Source organism: Parus major, chromosome 4 (genome assembly GCF_001522545.3).
Source record: "Parus major isolate Abel chromosome 4, Parus_major1.1, whole genome shotgun sequence".
NCBI classification, from domain to species: domain Eukaryota; kingdom Metazoa; phylum Chordata; class Aves; order Passeriformes; family Paridae; genus Parus; species Parus major.
Genome location: NC_031771.1, coordinates 44,712,483 through 44,730,454, shown reverse-complemented (window position 1 = coordinate 44,730,454; position 17,972 = coordinate 44,712,483). Strand labels below are relative to the sequence as shown.

The 17,972-nt window shown below is 37.0% G+C and overlaps 1 protein-coding gene across 1 annotated transcript; it reads right to left on the bottom strand.

Moving 5' to 3' along the window:
• Nucleotides 1-524: 524 nt before the first annotated feature.
• YIPF7 (Yip1 domain family member 7) lies at nucleotides 525-16,957 on the bottom strand. Its single transcript, XM_015623589.1, has 6 exons — nucleotides 16,850-16,957; nucleotides 15,265-15,381; nucleotides 13,906-14,072; nucleotides 11,969-12,114; nucleotides 7,345-7,526; nucleotides 525-3,298 (listed from the first exon to the last, which is right to left on the bottom strand). Exons 2-6 carry the CDS (start codon nucleotides 15,378-15,380, stop codon nucleotides 3,136-3,138), a joined length of 774 nt encoding a protein of 257 aa, XP_015479075.1. The 5' UTR covers nucleotide 15,381; nucleotides 16,850-16,957; the 3' UTR covers nucleotides 525-3,135.
• Nucleotides 16,958-17,972: the final 1,015 nt, after the last annotated feature.

Sequence of the window (17,972 nt, the reverse complement as noted above, 5' to 3'; positions counted from 1 at the left end):
ACACAAGAAGTGCAGTGGAAGGCAGGGGAACACTTTGTCTCCTACACCTCTGCTGTGCTGCCTGTGTCCAACACTTTTATCACCCTTTGAATTAAAAGAAAGGACCTATGTAAATGCCCATTTTTGTGTGTGAGTGCACATTCAGAACATTTCATGTGCATGCTATGAAGAACAAGTATCCAAAGACAGATTAGAAAATGTCACTCTCCAAAACCATAATTATTTTTCCCTTTATGTTCTGAAGATTATTGGTAATTCTCATGATTTTTTTTAACTCTTTGGGGTGGGAAGCCTGAATTAAAAATCAGTATGTGACACATTACTATTTTATAATCCTTTTCTTTTGCAAGCTGAAAGCAACAGTTCACCAACCTTGTATTTAAACTTTCATGGAAAAATATGAAGGGGTTAAATAAGAGGGCCCAAGCAAGAGAAAATACAAGAAAGCAAGATGGTGCTTGTAAAACCTGTCCAGAGAGTCAAAACAAGAGCTTATTACCAAATATACATGGATTAAACTGATCTTATTTAATATAATAACATTTATTTTTTTATGAACTAACAGTTTGTGATAGTAACCATAATATTTTTAGATTTAGGAAGAAAACACAAGAAAACATGGTCTAAAACATCACCATGGCTGTTCTGACCTTCAGAAAAGAGAGCTGGGTAATAATGAGGAATCTTGTTTCAGAGAAGTAGAAGGACATCTAAGACAGTTTAACCCTCTGAGTCAGCACAGACTCCTGGGGGACACCACGCTGGGAGCACAGCACCAGCAGGTACCACTTACTGGAAATCCCTTGGGAACAGGAAAAAGGAAATTGGCACAGAAAAACAGTAAAGCAAGGGAAATTACTGGAATTAAGTTCTTAACATTCAAAATTATGAAGATGTGTCTCAGTGAAGAAAAAGAAGTTACAAATTCTAAGAAAATAAATATAAAACAATAATTTGCTTTTGTAAACGTTGTGGCAAAATTTCAAGGTGTTTGTCTTCCCCATAAGTAATTTGACTTGTCTATGACATCAAAAGACAAATTGATGGCTCGATTCACTGCTTCCCCTGTGATTCATATCATGCAGATCAGTATGAGAATGAACATAAAGTGCTGCAGAATGGAGCCATTTTATACTTGTTTTAGACAGTATGAATGATAATAGGAAATGTAGGACAAAAATGGATCTAAATGTTTCTAAACCATCTTTTCTAAACTCTAAGACTAGTGCAACCATATGAATCTGTCCCCATTCAGACATGAGAATGCCATTAATGGATGGTAAATCAAAGCCCCTGATTTTTATATCCATACCCTGCAGTCACTTGACATGTTTATCTGTGCCTTATTACTCCCTGATAGATTTACTCCCTGATACAGCAGGGCCAAATTTGTCATGTTTACAATTGCTGATCTTCCAAATTCACACAATTCCCACTTACATGCAAATATATCCTGCCTAGTTATAGCCACAATTTGCTCCAGGGTTGTGCCTCCAATTTGGCCTCTCTGTTCCCATTTTCATAGCTTTGCAGTAAAGAAATGGATAAATGCAGCATTTTTTCCCTAAATGAGTTGTGATTTTTTTAAGGAGTTAGCTAAGTATACATTACTTTTGTTTACTTCTCATGGCCTTTAGTCTGAACTAGTTCAGCTGGAATTCAACAAAATGAATTCCAGAATGGTTTGCATAAGAGTTCTTTAAAAAAACCCAAACAAATATGATAGCAATGGGAAATATTTTTACCAAAGGCTCTTGCAATTCGGGAAGAGAGTCACTAGCTTGAGGACAAACTGATCGTCTAATTTACCTCTGACCTGAAAAGGATTAGGAATACAATTACTTTTGTGTATTCTTGAGCAGCTTTGCCATACTAAGCTTCTGCCTAAGTGCTTACAGCCATCAGGACCCTCTGTCCCAGAATCACTCACCCTCTGTCTAGGAAGAAAATATTTTGTAAACAGATCACCAAAGTATTCAAAACAATCAACTGAGAATAATCAAGATCATAAGAATATGCATCAAGAGGAGAGACACCATAAGACACTGAAGAAATAATCTGCTACCATTTATTTCCCTCACATTTCCATTTATTTAATCTATTTACTTTTCCTAGCTCTTTCTACACCTACCTTCATTTTCTCTACTACTTCATACATAGATTTTTTTCATATTGTGACTGCACTCATCTCCAATTTCTCTTGATGGCTCAATGTTTCTAATACTATATTTTAAAATATCATCTTCTGTATTCTGTGCCTTATTGCCATTATATAAATGTTTGGTTCCCCTAAAACTAAAAACAGCAAATAGATTTTTGAGGGGCTGATACAATTATGAAGATTTGCATTTTCTCTGTTTAAATACAGTTCTGCCTTTCAGGAGACATTTTTAAGGGTTGCCTTTGTTTTGTGTGGTGCTTTCCTGCAGTTACAGCAGGCAGTGGTTTAATAAAAATTTTAAAATATAAATCTACTCTATATTAAAAACAGTACAATGGTGTTTTGGATACCAGCACCTCTTGAAAAAAAAAATGAAAAAAGAAAAACCGAGACAACATTCCTATGTTCCCTCTGTTTTATCAGCCTGTTCTTGATCAGTTCTTCAATGCCACAGAACAGGGTCACTCAACCTTCTGTCACAAAAAGAAAAAAATTACCCAAACCCAAACATACAAATTCTGGATATTAATTAGTAATTATATAAGATGGCAACTTGTTTTTTTAAAAACAAATAAATATGCATTTTTGCTTGATTAACTATGTCCATTAAATATTTACATAATTGCATTCTAGTTACTCTCTAGCATATGTATTATATCATAAATACTCAGAACAGAATGTTTTATTTTAATTATAATTTATTTCTTTTTTTTTTCTTCACTTTTACTACCTTCTCAATACAATTTCTCTTCTTTAAGCTCTGAGATTGTCAAAACACCTTTGTTTTAAGGCCATCTACCAGTTAGCTTAATTTTTTTTATTTCATTATCAGCCATTTGGAAAAAAACCAGTAAGTCACAGAATCTAATTTTGCTAATGGAACTTAACTCTAGGCAATCTGAAAATAAGTAAATAAACCCTTGCCCCTCCAACAACTATAAACAGACTGTAAGAAAACTACCAGAAAATGCATCTCAGAAAATTGTTAGAAGTGCAAAAAGTCCATAAAGTAAAGCACATGGGTATGCAATCAGGAGCTGCTGTCCTTCCATAGCCAATGCAGATGTAAAAATTTTGGAGGCTGACAAACTGCACCATCCAATAACAAACAGAGCTAACACAGTTCCTGGGATCCCCCTAGGAGAAAACAAAAAAACACAAAAGAAACATGACAGAGTCCACATATTATTAAATGTAGCAATAATTTTACCACATCTTACCAAACTCATTTCTAGCAGCATGTTGTTGATACGTAACACCCAATGGAAGAACCAAGAACTAACTGACATAATGGAAGCCAAGCATGAGAGCAAATTAAAATTTTAACCATAAAAAAAAAAAAGTAATTTTTTGCATTCAGCATGGATAAAACCTTCATCAGAAGTACTGCTAAAAGGACTGTACATTTACAGATAAATCTTCTCAGCCTCCAGCAGATGCAGCTGCTAAAGTTTAATATTAAATTTAGTCAAGTTCCTATTTCAGCCAAAATCATCTTACAGAAGATGTTAAATTCTAAAATGATGCTACAGACCTACTCTTCCATCAGGAAGCCTGATGATCTGGAGAATTGTGTTTTTGTAACACAGAGAACAAATTTTAGGTGTGTCTTAGACACTCAAGAGAGGCTCTAGGAGACTCACACCAGCTGGATGGGTAGAAAGGTCTCCCAGGAAAAAGCTTGACTGGCCTTTTAAAAAGGGGAACACACTGAGCCCAAAGTAAGGAGTGGGAAAAGAACCACCAAGGAAAAATATTTTGCTTATTGGCACCCTTTTCTACACACTGAAAGGACCATGACTTTACATCCTACCTCTTGGAGACAGCTGAGCCCTTTTGAAGTCGTGCCCCCTTTCAGGAGCAGGGAGCCTGGAGAGCTGATAATATCGGGACTGTAGTTAAAAGCCCACTGAAATACTTCTCCAGATTACAGAGGGCTCACTATTAAGCCCTGTGGGAACAAAATCTTTCCAATAAATAATGTTTAACATATGCTTTATTTGCACTCTATTTGCAGCCTGCTTCTGTAAAATGCATGAGATCATGTGCATAATACACTGCTGAAGTACATAATGAGAGAGCTGCTTTACACACTTTTGCCGTGTCAGTCTCAAGGACCTTGAGAAAGAATAAACCTCTGCCACTTCCTAAAGGCCTTCCTGGTGCCCCACTCTTCCAAAGCATCAGCATAACAGAAGCAGAAGGGAAAAACTGTCTGTGTATACATAGTCAGGTAGGTCCTTTTACCAGAAATTATCTCCACTGATATAATTATTGCAACTAAACCACGATGAATAAAGCTGTCCTTATGTAATTGACTTAGTTTACCTAATGCCTTCACATCACATAAAACAGTTGATTTCTTAGCAATTGAGTCACCAGGCCAATAAGGTACTTGGTGTTGTCAGCTCTTGGGCCTTTGAGGGAGGAAGGAAAGAATTGATTTTATGGTGACTCAGCACCTCATTGCAACTTCAACAAGTTAAAAATAAAACATTAAATGCCATGTGATTTAATATCCTCAGTTTAAGTGTTTTTTAAACCCATACAGTGACATCTAGGGAAATTCCATTGGCTTTGCAAAGCAAGTTCCTGGCCTCTCCTCCAAGAAGAGATGCTAAGTTGCTCACCTAAACAGTGAGCCAGAAATTCAGAGCTGGTACGGATGGTTTTTTGAGCAGGTACCCAGGCTGGCAGAGAGATGGGGTGCAATAGGAACATACTGTGCAATGACAATTTTCAGCTGACATAATGACTCTTTAGGGGGCTATCACAACATGGCACAATTCAGAGCTGTGGCTGCTCTGCTTGCACTGAAATCCAATGGTCTCTCATGGTTTGTTCCAGGTCTGGCAGAGAGCAGGATGGAAAGGTGGCATAAAAATCATATCGGAATCAAGGGTAGCACTGTGCATTTACAATATCTTTGCTCTAACAATGTGTTACTGCTAAAAATAATGGTATGCAGAGGGCTTTGTGTCTGGCATGTCCATGAGGGTCAAATCCTCTAGCCTGGGAGAAGGGCCAAAAGCATGTCATGCTTTTAGTGACCAAGAAGACTGGGGCTGTCCTGATGTGAGATTGAGATGGAGGGACATGTGACTGGATCCTTTCCACTTCTCCTTCTCTCACATCCTGCAGCTGGTGTCACCAAACGGGCCCTTTGCATCACCTTAGGTCTAAGAACCTCTTTCTTCATGCTCACATTCATTCCTTCATTGTTTAGTTAAGAAAGTAGCTTTACCAGTCTGTTTGGGGATTTGATATTAGAGGATTGTTGCTGCTTCCTGCAGGAAAAAATTCTATTGATGTTTCTCCCAGAAAGATGGTCTAATAAACTTGGTCTCACGCATGAAATAGCATAGATAGACACAAACAAATCTAATTCCGTGCAAATTTGAATAAGAGTACTGGTTTTCTCCTTAGTACTATTCACTACCCCAAGTGTTCCATATTTTGCTTTATTTAGTTACAAGGAAATAGCTAATCATGAAAATTGAAAATTATTAGATTACTATGTATCTTTGCCATAGATGAGTGCACTGTCTTATGTATATTATTGGTGAAAAAAAATCAGATTATTTTTTGAATTTTGAAATAGAAGTAATGTTTCTGTAAATATTTTTTAAAATCATGAATGTATTGCTCTTTCTTTTACCATTTAAAATATTTTTTAATTAAAAATAATGAAATGTATATTGGATTTAAAAGCTGCCACTTAATAACATGTTTGCAATAATTAACCTTGGTGCTTGCTGTGTTCAAGCAGTTTCATATACCAAATGAGAAAGGACTGCAGAACCCTGTCAATAGGTATTTAATGTTATCAATACATTTTAGAAATAGCAGTTCAATTTTGTAAAGGCTATTACATTTTAGTACTTATAGATTTTCAAAATATATGCTTTCTGTAAATTCACAGCATTTTACAAATGTGTAGTGTGTGCTTGGGGATTCCATGTACAGAAAACAGTACCCTGCACAGTTGTAACAGCTGGTTTGGAATTCACCCCATCTGTCTTACAATTATGTATCTGCACATTTTATTAGGCTGGATTATTAAACAGGTTAATCAAGAAAATATGGGAACTGTAGGAGAACATAGAATAAACAGCCTTTTCAGTGTCACTGTCATCCATCTTATCAAGGAGAGCTCAGCAAAACTTTAATACATGGAATATGATCAGGTTAAGCCATCATAGCTCCACAGAAACATGCAACAAGAATTTTTCCAGAATTTCATTCCACCACAGAATTTCCTTTAAAAAACAAACAAACAAACATCAACAACAACAATATATATACATGCATATGTAAGAATGATGCTTTTCCAAAGCAAACAAACAGGGGCATTTTCTTGTTCGTCATCTGCTAGGTTCCATATGTTACAGACTGGAGAGTTAAAAATATGAGAGAACAAAAAAGACTAAAGAGGGAAACCATCATTAATAATATGTTAACAATAGGTAAAAGCACAACTCGAGGCCTTCAGGCAAGATTTGGAAGTTGCTTGTACTTTGCTGTGTGTGAACAGGGAGATAAACACTGTGTCTCAAAGGGCTTACTGAATGGCTTGCCAAAAATTTCCTATTCAGAGAATATGACTGAACAACCCCCACTTATGCACAGATACATACACCACTACACATTTGCTTTTTCTAAGTATTCAGTTATTTTCAGGTTTGCAATTGTACCACAATTATACCTCAGAATATACAAGTCTACTATATCTTAAACGCTTGTCCTAATTCTCCACATCATTAAGGGTTACTTGGCTATTTCATTCTGTCACACAGAATTCAGTAAGAAAGGAAACACAAAGATGGGAGGCCTAAGCTTTGAACAAAAAAGAAACAAAAGAACCAGCTATATAAATTCAAAATCCAGCAGATGCTTTTAAAAATGATATCTGAGTTTGGCCACTGTTTGCTGTGCAAAACAAAAATCACAACTGAAGCTGCTACAAAAATCAACAGCACTCTCAGTCCAAGCAGAAAGCAGTGGAATTAAAGACTTGCATCAAAATGAATGTATACCAGCCCTCTCAAATACAGTCCAGTTTTGGCTGTTTCCACTTATACATACAAACAAAATGGTGCTACAATTTCAGAAGCCAAAATTTACTACAGGACCACTTATAGAAGTCCTTCATAGGACTCCTGTGGCCATAGGCTGGTACTTACTGCAGGGAGAAGAGAACTGCAGAGGAGGACAGGATGACCATGGGCAGCAGGCAGTAGCCCAGGACACTTGCAACGCAGCCGTGCGAGACTCCCGAGTCGCTCATCAGGTTCAGCAGGGCATGCATGGCAAGGCACCCCATGGCACTCATCCCATACACGTAGCCAAAATGAACTTTTCCTGCCTGCAATAAATAAGAGGAAGCCTGAGGTAACAGAATTGAGCAGCGATCACAAAGTGCTAGCAGAAGAAGGATTTAGGTTTAGGTTTGTTTCTTCTTGTTGTTAACACTCTCTGCTTCATCCACATCAGTTCAGTTGTGAACCACAGATGATACTTTTGGGTGATTTTTGCATAAAAATAATTTCCAAGGTAAAACTGACAAAATGTGCTTGCTGCTAACTTAAAAGATTCTCAGTCTTACTGTCACTGGGCTCTGAACACAACTGAAATTGGTTGGGAGACTTGGGAAAGTTTAACTGGCAACAAACTAAAAAGAGATTATAGAGAGCATATTTTAATCATTAAAAATCAGTTTAGGCTCAGGAAACATCTTTTCAATAAGGGTATATGGGGCAGTGAAAAAGTGTCCTAAGTAATATGATGACTCAAGTTACCTGATATGCTTCACATTTTGTTACAAACCTTCAGCTTTAAACAGGTCTACAAAAAATTAGGAAAATTTTGCCTAAGCTATGGTGTTTTTCAGGGCAAATATGACTGTTCTTCCCCTTGACTACCATGAGAAAGATACATCTCTGTACTTAGACCAATAGAACATGTTCATTTCAACATAAAACTCAGTAGTAACTGTCAGCTTGTGTTCTTTTATTGTTCTAACGAATGAAAAAAATCCCAGATTTTTTTTTCCTTCTAGGTTTTATTCCTTTGTTTGAATTTATTGCCTATGAAAGGTACCAGCCTGGAAGCCTGGAGCTTGATGTTTTCTAATTTATACACAAAGCTAGTAAAACAGGCTACTGTGGCCACAGCACCACCAATTCCTTCATCTTCTGCCATCATTTTGAAGGATCACCTCCAGGCATAAGGGCATTGCTCACTCCCCAAAATAAACAGTCACAAAAGACTGTTAAATATGTTTTTGTCTCTCTCCAAGCTTCCAAAAAATTAAATACTGAATGTTGGCTATGCAATACTGTCATTTTCACATCTGTACATCAGAAAAACATTCATAAATCAGAAATATGTTGTTTTTTTTTCTTGGAATTTTGTATCCTGATGATAGAATGTGCCTATGAGGGGGAAAGCTCAGATCTGGAGCTTAACCATTAGGTCAGAACCATGAAGTAAACTTGTCAAATGAAGGGCCACTATGCATCACCTTCCTGACACATGATAAGGAGAATGTACATACATAAAACACAAGTGTTTGTTCATACATGTACACACACAAAATTTACATGTTGCACACACTATATATTACCTATATATATATTACATATGATAAATCATATAAGACACTAAACCAACAGTTGGTGTCAGTTTCCTAATAATGCTGTGGCTTATGGTTGGATTGTACTGTGGTGGATTTGGCAGAAACTTTGTTGAAGCTTTTATCATGTTTTGTGACACTTGATAGTTTATCTCCCATGACAGCTAAGGAGGATTGAGAAGACCTCTGACTTTACTTATTCATACATTTTAATGAAATCTGGGGGAAATCAACTTTGAGGAGCCTTCTCTGCCCTCTCTTCCTGTATCCGTGCATGTGGAAATTGATCACTGGATGCCAGTGGTATTTGAGCAGGACAGACAAAAACCAACACTGTGGAGAAGGCCTCACTTAGTGATGACACAGCTTGGAAGTCCTGCTATTGCAGGCTGGTGGCAGCTCACCAGCTCTTGTTAGAGAGAAGTGCATGAAAGTGAAAGGCAACCTGAGTTAATAAGAACTGACATTCTATCAGCAACATTATCCTGTCTGCAGACTGACCTGGCTCACTGCTGAGATCTCCTATGGTCCCAGTCCTCAAGGTTAAGTCAGGTACAGCCAGGTTGCCTATATCCTTACAGCATCCTGGCCTTCTCCCCATTACTGTCTCCCACATAAAGAATGATCTGTTCCTGAAATAACAGCATAAGAAATCTTCCTATTTAGGTACAGATTCTTTTGCTGGCACTTGCATACTAGTGGTATAAAATAATCAGGAAAAATTGCTTGAACAAATAAAATTAATGATAGCTAGAGATAGCGTGGGAGAGCAATACTAGCTCAGATGATTATCAACTAGGATTGCAGTCATTAAGGTTGTGTAGTAAGTTTAACACCCACAATGGTTTAGAGCAGCCTTTGCTATACACCAGCTAAGTAAAGTTCTGTCTCAAAACAGATGGATCATCCACAATCCATATTTTACTGTTTGTTTCAGTGTATGCAACTGTTCTAAACAGCACTATTTATTTATTAGTATAAGATTAAAAAATTCCTGAGCCAGAGATGAAGAGAGCACTAGCACCAGCAGCTAGCTGAGATCTATTGGTGACATGTTGGATTTGTAGTGCAAGGAAATGAGAGAAGAAAAAATCAAAAAAAGACAGCTGAACATGTTGGTTCTGATTTTAGTCTTACTTAACATATGTAAATATATTGACTCACACACGCAGGAATACTCCCAGTTCACAGTGATGTAAGCAGAACCAGAATCAGGCTTGATTAGTCTGACAGGCTTTGATGAATGGAAAGAGCTAAATTTGTCCTGCAGGAGGAGCAAGGTTAGGAGAAAGTCAGACTGTGTTATTGTTTGCATCTGCCTGGATGGTACTACTACCTTTAGCTGAAGCAGATGGGGAAGGCTGATTTCATACGAACGACTGTGTAAAATGCAAAGCAGCTGAGACTTGGACTTCTGCTAAATTTTGTGCTGCCATTGTTTCTCTATCTAAAATGGAGCTGCACTGTTTTACACTAACACGAGGAAGGAAAAGTCCTGCTGCCAGGCTAGCAGCCCTTCCCTCTTTTTCTCTGAAAGAACTGCTACCCTTTGAAGAATATCTTTGCATAATTCTCCATACTTAAAAAGCTGAAACTAAAGAAAATGTATACATTATTTTTAGAAACAAGCTCTCAACCAAATTATGCTCCTGGTGCTATCAGAAGATACTTATTTAAGTACAGAAGGATATCATAGTTTACACAGCTGAAGAGGCATGTTAGGATTCAAATACATCTGAGATAAAATGGTAGCCTGAATTTCTAAGATAAACCCATAGGCTTACTGCTGGGAAGTTATGGAACAAAAACACTGGATTGTGTCAGAGGTGTTCTGCTGCCCTAAAACTGGAGCACTGAAAATACTTGGTCTTCTAATGACACCTAAAATGTGTAATATCCCAGAAAAAGTAGGATAATTAAAGTAATTTATTTCAATAATAGTAGTTTATTATTCATTATAACTGTTGGCTATTCAGGGAGAAAATCAACAGGAAACATTTATTTTTCCATTCTTTTCTTTTAGCTTTCCTTTTACTTTCTTGATTATAATTAATTCAACTTTCTCCTTTTACTACCCTCATACATTTATTTCTCCAGGTGGAAAATAGGCTGTCTTCTCTAGCTTCCCACCTTCTTTTCCTTTTATTCCCTTTCCTCCTGCCCCTTCCACCCTTTTAAAAGATTTTTATTCTTATAGGAACATAAATAATAATACTACTTGTCATTTATATTGCAGTTTGCACATTCAAGGTACTGCACTGACATTACAAACTGAGTAACAACTTTCAAGATTCTTCTGATTCAGCACTATTTATCACAGAGGAAATGGAGAATTAGAGCCCCTTTCCTCCCACCTCAGTGTCAGGGCAATAAAGCCCTTCCCAGAATGGTCCCACCTTATTGCTGTCTGATGAATTGCTGTTGGCAGTCAGAGCTGTACTTCAGCAATGCTGGAGAGCCCCTATTGCCAGTGATGGATAGAGAGGTGAATTTGGAGTTCTGTACAACCCTGTTAACCCTTCCTCCTCTAGGAAAGCTATATTTTTAAAGAAGAAGGAGGTCAAATACAGGGTACTATATTTTGTTAAGCAGACAACATAGAATATAGAATATAAAACAAGAAAGTACTAGCAAAATGTATAGGAAGTTATTGCAGATTTAAGGGTGTGGGGGGAAAAATAGTTTCCACTTATTTTTTTCTCCAATTATTATAGTTGTATAAAGATTTCTTTTTAGTCTATGTGTCTCTGCACTCTCTAAAATAACATTGAAAGACAATAATTTCAAAAAAGTAGCAAGAGTGTTAGAAAAACAGGACTGGTCTGCTATTCCTTTTTTATTCCCTCCTTTAAAACCTATTCAGAGCCTCTCCAGATTATATATGGCACAGATCTGTCCATTTGTTCATATTAAATCCCACCTCAAAAATGGTGCAGTGTCTTCTTTCCACTGGAAGTAATATATCACTTTGCCTGTGTCACCTTTACATTGCATTTAAATTTTATTCAGGTGCTTTCAAAGTAGGAAGAATTTTTAATACATAATCCCAGAACAACTGGCAGCAAATGACTCTTTTTATGCCAGCACTACATCTTCTGCAACTTCACACTCATTATCACCTAGGCATGAGCTTGTTAGAAAATAAAGCCCTGAAGATTTCTGCTACATCCTACCATCAGCAATGTTGCTCCAAGGGCCAAACAGAAAACCATAGGTCCAGTGAGGTCTGTCTCATTCATTATGCTGCCATCTGCAGGCTTCATTGGGTTTAGAACTGTTAATGTTTTTTGCCATATATGCTCAAAATTGATCCCAAGTTCTGCAACAAGAAATTTCAGGATTGTGTTATTGCTCACAAGAAAACAACACTTTTACAAAAAACATGTTAAACACCACAAATCTGCAAACAAATGCTTCAGATAATGTTGTAGGATGACATATTCTGTAGTAGGAACATACTGTCCCTGCATATACTCAGTATATTTGAGAGTCAGCTTTCATTCTAAATTGGAGTATTAATTTATTGTATCCAATTTCAGACAATGAAACAAAAAATGTCCTCAGAGTTTTTGAGTTAATATTTGTTTTCCCTGTACTTAAAACACACATATCTAATGCCACACTAAGATATTGAAAAACACATTAATTAACAATAGCTGTGCAATTTAAGATACTCTACAACACTGAGGACAGAGATATATGCTTTAATTCTGGAAAATCTGACAAGGAATGTCTCTCAGGCCTGAACTACCAAAACCAAAAATTACATTTGTCCCTTCAAGGCAAATTCATGCTATTTTTTATAGTGCCTTATAAGCTTGGGATTTTATTGGTGGGGTGGGTTTTTTCTTTTTTTTTTTTTATTATTGTTGTTTCTTGTGGGGGTTTTTGGGTTTCTTTTGTTTGCTTGTCTGGTTTTTTGTTTGTTTGGGTTTGGTCTTTTTTTGGGGTGGGTATGTTTGCATTTAAAAATAATTAGTGAGACCCCTGGAAAGAGAACAAGATTCTTTCCCATTAAAGGTAATGGGAATCCTGCCCTTAACTTTGCTGGGGCAAAGCTTTATCTTACAACTTCTGGAGAAACTTCAGCTCTCATGATTAACTATCTTCCCTGAGATTCTCCAGTAAAGGCAAAGTTAGGCTCAGATTTGATGCCAGAGTGACTGAGACTGACAATGTGTTAGATCTGTTTGGAAAGCCAAGTTTCCATCTTCTTGAGCTCAGCTAAAACATCATATATATAAAGATATTCTGCATTAAAATGTGTATATTTGTGGTACACAGATAGGAATATCTCTGAAGCCTTGCAGATCACAAGCAGTTGTACTACAATATCCTTTTCCCAGGGTGAACCACATGGGGAGTTAAATGGTTGGAGGTCTTAGAGGTAGAGATGTGGAAGTTATCTATATCAGAGTGATCTTGCTGGCTTTAAGGCAGTAGTAGTTCTTTTTCAGTAGTAAAAATTCCAGCTGCCTTCCAATATGTCAAACTAGCAGGCTGAATATGGTTGTTTTACATTATGCTGAAATAATTACAGACAAATTCTCCTTTTTCTCTTTTTATTTCCTTTTATTTTTAATGTAGCACAAGTTTTTTGCTAGCAACAAAATCAGCCACTAGCATTAGAATGGTCAATCATCATAAAGAATGACATTGCTCATATAGTTAAGTGATCAATTAAAAGAAACTGAAAGAAGCTTTCTCAATTCCTTTTCCACTGAAACAAGGGACTTAGCATCTGAAAACTACGAAATCTATTACTAGATATGCAAAAAAAGATTATTATCCATCTTGATTAATTATAGATTTTCCAATATGTATGCAGGGTAAGCACGAGTGTGGGAAACAAATTTGGAAACGTGAATGCAAAACTATTGTTCTGGTGTCATCTAGCGGTGGTACAGTATATCTGCTCTAGGCCATAAGGCTGGATGAATCCATGGCAAATTCAGAGGAGAAGATGCAGGTTTAGGGGGTCAAGAGCTTTGGCTGAAGCTCCCACGGTGAGAAACCCTGTGGTAGTTTCTCTAGTGAGCTCCATTAGCTGGCACAGAAAAGCTAGAGGCACCCCAGGAGTCATGCGTGTCTTCCGTGGGATCGGTGTTACCTTCCAGCAAAGGAGGCTCCTCGTCAAACCCATCAGCATAACCGAGCTGAGAAGGAGTGTCAGGACTGTACGCTGGCTGCAAAATCTGACCCGTGTAGCTCTGAGGGGACAGGAGCATGTCTGATGGGACAAAAGCCCCACCCACAGGTTGCTTTTCTGTCTGGCTCCTAGGACAAGAAGCAAAGCACAGCCAAACTCATAACTACAAAGAAAAAAACATCCTAGAGATACTCACCACATCTCGGGATTTTGTGAGAGACACGGGACTACAGGGAGATGTCTTAAAACATGATTTATTGTTCTTCTACAGTGTCATGAAGGAATGAGTGCATCTTCACCTTATTCATCAGATGTTCTTGGTCAGTGGTCACAAGACTACAGGTTACAGGGTTTTTAAAGGTTATTTAACCAATAAACTTTGCCACAAAAGAATGTTTTTATTTTCAGACCAATAATTATTTTGTTTTATACATGTCTTCCGCAGTGCAGACTTTCTTAACCAATCATATAGTGGCACACAAAACTACTTGTTATACTTTAAACTTCTTATTCCTTTTTACCTAATTTACTTAATTTACTTAATTACTACTATATCTTAACTTTAAAACCTTAAAACTTGCTACAACCTAACAATGTATTTCTATTTAAACTCTCATTCTTGCTTATGGCTTTAAATTTGGAAGCCTTTTCCAAGGTCTGAGGTTGAACCCTGTGTTTATTTCTATGTTTGAGCTTGCATTCATAAGATCTTGAGAACTTTCTGTACCTGGGATTCCTATAACCACCTAATACCTACATTTCACCTATATTCAGTTTGGGGAACCTGGAGATTTTCTGGGTACAATCCTCGCTGTGGGTAAGGAGTGTTGAGCTGCTGGCCCTGCCTTGGCCCTCCTGCAGCTCCCTCTGCAGCCTGGCAGAGCTCCTTGCCAGCCTGCCAGAACGCTGGGGACCACCACATCCACTTCCAGACTCAGGCACTTCTGAATTTTTTGCCCAGAAAACTGGTTATACTCCTCAGATACTTCCATACTGCTAATGAAAGAACCACAGATTTAGATGTTTTTTTGCCTTGAATTTCAGAAGGATCCTGAAGAATTTCCTGCAATATTGCACCCTAAATTTCACATTAATGACATGAAGCTCAGTTACTCCTGCCAGGTAAACAACCTGTAGCACCTGTACTAATAAAAGTAGCACAAAATTAAATCCTTTAAAAGGAAAAATTCACTTATAAACATTCTGCCTTTCTGAATATCTGGATGATGTCTTGAAACTCTTTTCTCCTCCTGCAAGCCCCAAAGCCAGCCCCAGAACCACCATCTGTTGGAGAGAAGCTGAAACAACATCTGTACTTACTTTCTGCTTTCACAGAAGTTTTTGTCTGAGCCATAGCTGTTGCAACTTTCCTCTTGGTCCTCTATGGTATAATTAGACTGGTAAAAGTCCAAGTGAAACTGCTCAAAATTTGACATTCTGGTTGGAAAAATGATTGCAAATATCAATAAACAGCCTTTATAACAAGCCTAAATCTATGTTTTGAAGTATCCTAAACTTAAATTAAAATAGCAAACTGTAAAGCTACAAACTCAAGAGAACATTTCTGTAGAAGCTCATGATAATTTGGAAGTAACAAAAAGAAGACCATTCACTTTCTTTAGCTGTAACAAGAGGAATTAATCTGCTGTTACTGTAAATTACAATATATTAATTTAAAAGTGGTATACAAGACTTCTTTTCTTGTTATTGTCACCAAAAATAATGCAATTTTGAAAGATTCATATCTATAAAGTACTACTGTTTTAAACAGTTCGTTTTTCTACTTTCAATAAAAAAGAAATTGTGATCATAGCTCAATATTTAGAAATTAAGGTTTGAAGAAGTATTTTGGATTTCAAAAGCAATTACTATTCACAGCTGTTTATCATTTGCATTATATATATGACTCTCATAAAACAATAGAAAAAAACAGATTTGTCCACAAAATCTATGATTTCTCTTCAAGGACACAGCTGGCACATCAGTGGTAGCAGAGAAACATTCTCACTGGCTAGCAATATGACTGGTAAAAGACAGTGTACTGGATGATTAAATTGGATTGATGATTGGATGACTCTTTGGTGAAAGAAAACATGTTAAAGCTTATCTTTCCTTCCCACTGCACGTGTTTCACCACTTGGCTAGCACTTAGGTAGTTAAAACCCACAGAGAAGTTACATAACCTGACTTGATAACCATAGCCATATCCAATTCACTTAGATTTTTATGTGAGATAGTCATCTCTCCTAACATTTCCCATTTTTTTCACTTTTGTCCTCATTTCCAACTTTCCAAATGCCATTGGCAAAATATGCTTTGGACCTTGCAGTTATTCTTAGAGTTATCTCAGTATTTATCAAGCACACTCTGCTTGTGGGAAAGATCTTTGCAAATCTCTTTGTAAGATAAAAGTAATAAAGATCAGTATTTCATCAGGGACCTTGAAATGCTGCATATTAGAGTTTCTGATTTTTTTTCCCATTATCAGACTAATCTTTGGGGATCTATTTCCTTATTTTACCTAGAGTTCAAAGTAGAAATTACTCTTATATTATTTTCTTAACTGCTGATCAATTGTGCAGGTTTTCCAAATTTAGAAGAGGAATAATTTTTACATTTTAAATAGTAATTAATAGAAATTAATTGTACCAAGCTATTTACTGTGGCTTTATTTGGAATTGCACACCACTTAGGCATTCATTCAAAGAAGATTTCACATTGAGCATGATTTAAGAAACTAGTTAGTAGCTCAACCTCAATAGTTAAACTCTAGTAAGTATTTAATGTCCTTTGCTGTCACTATACAAAGTGAAATGATTGCTTTACCAGGTATGGTTAACTGCATAACAGAGTTCAGAAAAGATAAATTTATTTTCCAAAAGAATATGGAGTTAAGGTTACTTACTTTTTAAGATATTTGGTGAAAACTCCAGTCTGTTGAATTTACATGTTGGAGAAGACCTAAAATATCCTCTTGCTTCAACAGGGATGAGCTTAGTGCTATTTATAAGATTCTAAATTTGATATTTGAACAGATGCACATGAAGGAAAAAAACCTCACAACCTGTCAATATCAGGGCTAGCATTTAACAAGAGCTGACAACAATGGGCAGAGAAGGGTAGGAACCTTTGAGGAAAAATCAACAAAGTGAACAAATATTGTTCCATATCTTACAACTCAATAATCTAGATTCCTCCTTAAGTAGGTGTTTATGAAGACCTTGGCAGAGCCCTCTTTAGCTGAGCTGTTAGACATTAAAAAGCTTTAACAATGTGTAATATTACCTGTTAAATTGGTGGGGGTGAGGGTGTGTTTCCAGCAGCCAGAGCTCTAGAACTGCTGTGGGATGCTCCCTGGCAGCATCGGGAGGGAGGGAGGCTGAATGCCCTGCTGCGCCAAGTCCCTCTGCTGGTCCAGCGCCAGGGCTCTGTTCTCCAGGCACATCCCCCTGCTCCATTGCTCCTCCAGGAGCTCTTGGCCATTTCCAAAACTGTCCCTTGAAGTGCAGTACTCACCATGCCAGGATCAGGCCAAGGCACCTCTGTTCCATAGCCCTGGCTACCAGGTAACAGTAGCACAGTATGGATTTTTAAATAGATTTTAAACTTCAAAGATGACTTTTCAATTTACACCTGCTTTTGTTTGACATACTTAACTAGCCACAACAAAGGCTGCTTTTGTCACTTCTTTATTTATTGGATAGTTTCCCAATAAGCACTTGAGCTGTTAAATTTAAGGAATGGGACATTAAATTATATGTATTATCAGGTAATAAATCTATGCCTCAGGTGCATATTCAATCCTGTGATGTTGAAGACACATAATTCCATTTCATTAGCAGAACAATGATGCACTGTTAAGCACATGGCTTACAATGCTATAGAAGAGTTATAACATAGGTGCATTTTAAAATAACTTAAAATGAAGTTTATCAAGTTTTTGCTCAGTATGTCTAAGAAAGAATTCAGAAGTAAAGAACACTGAGAAGAAGAAAACTGTAACATTTGATTCTGCACATTAGGGGTAA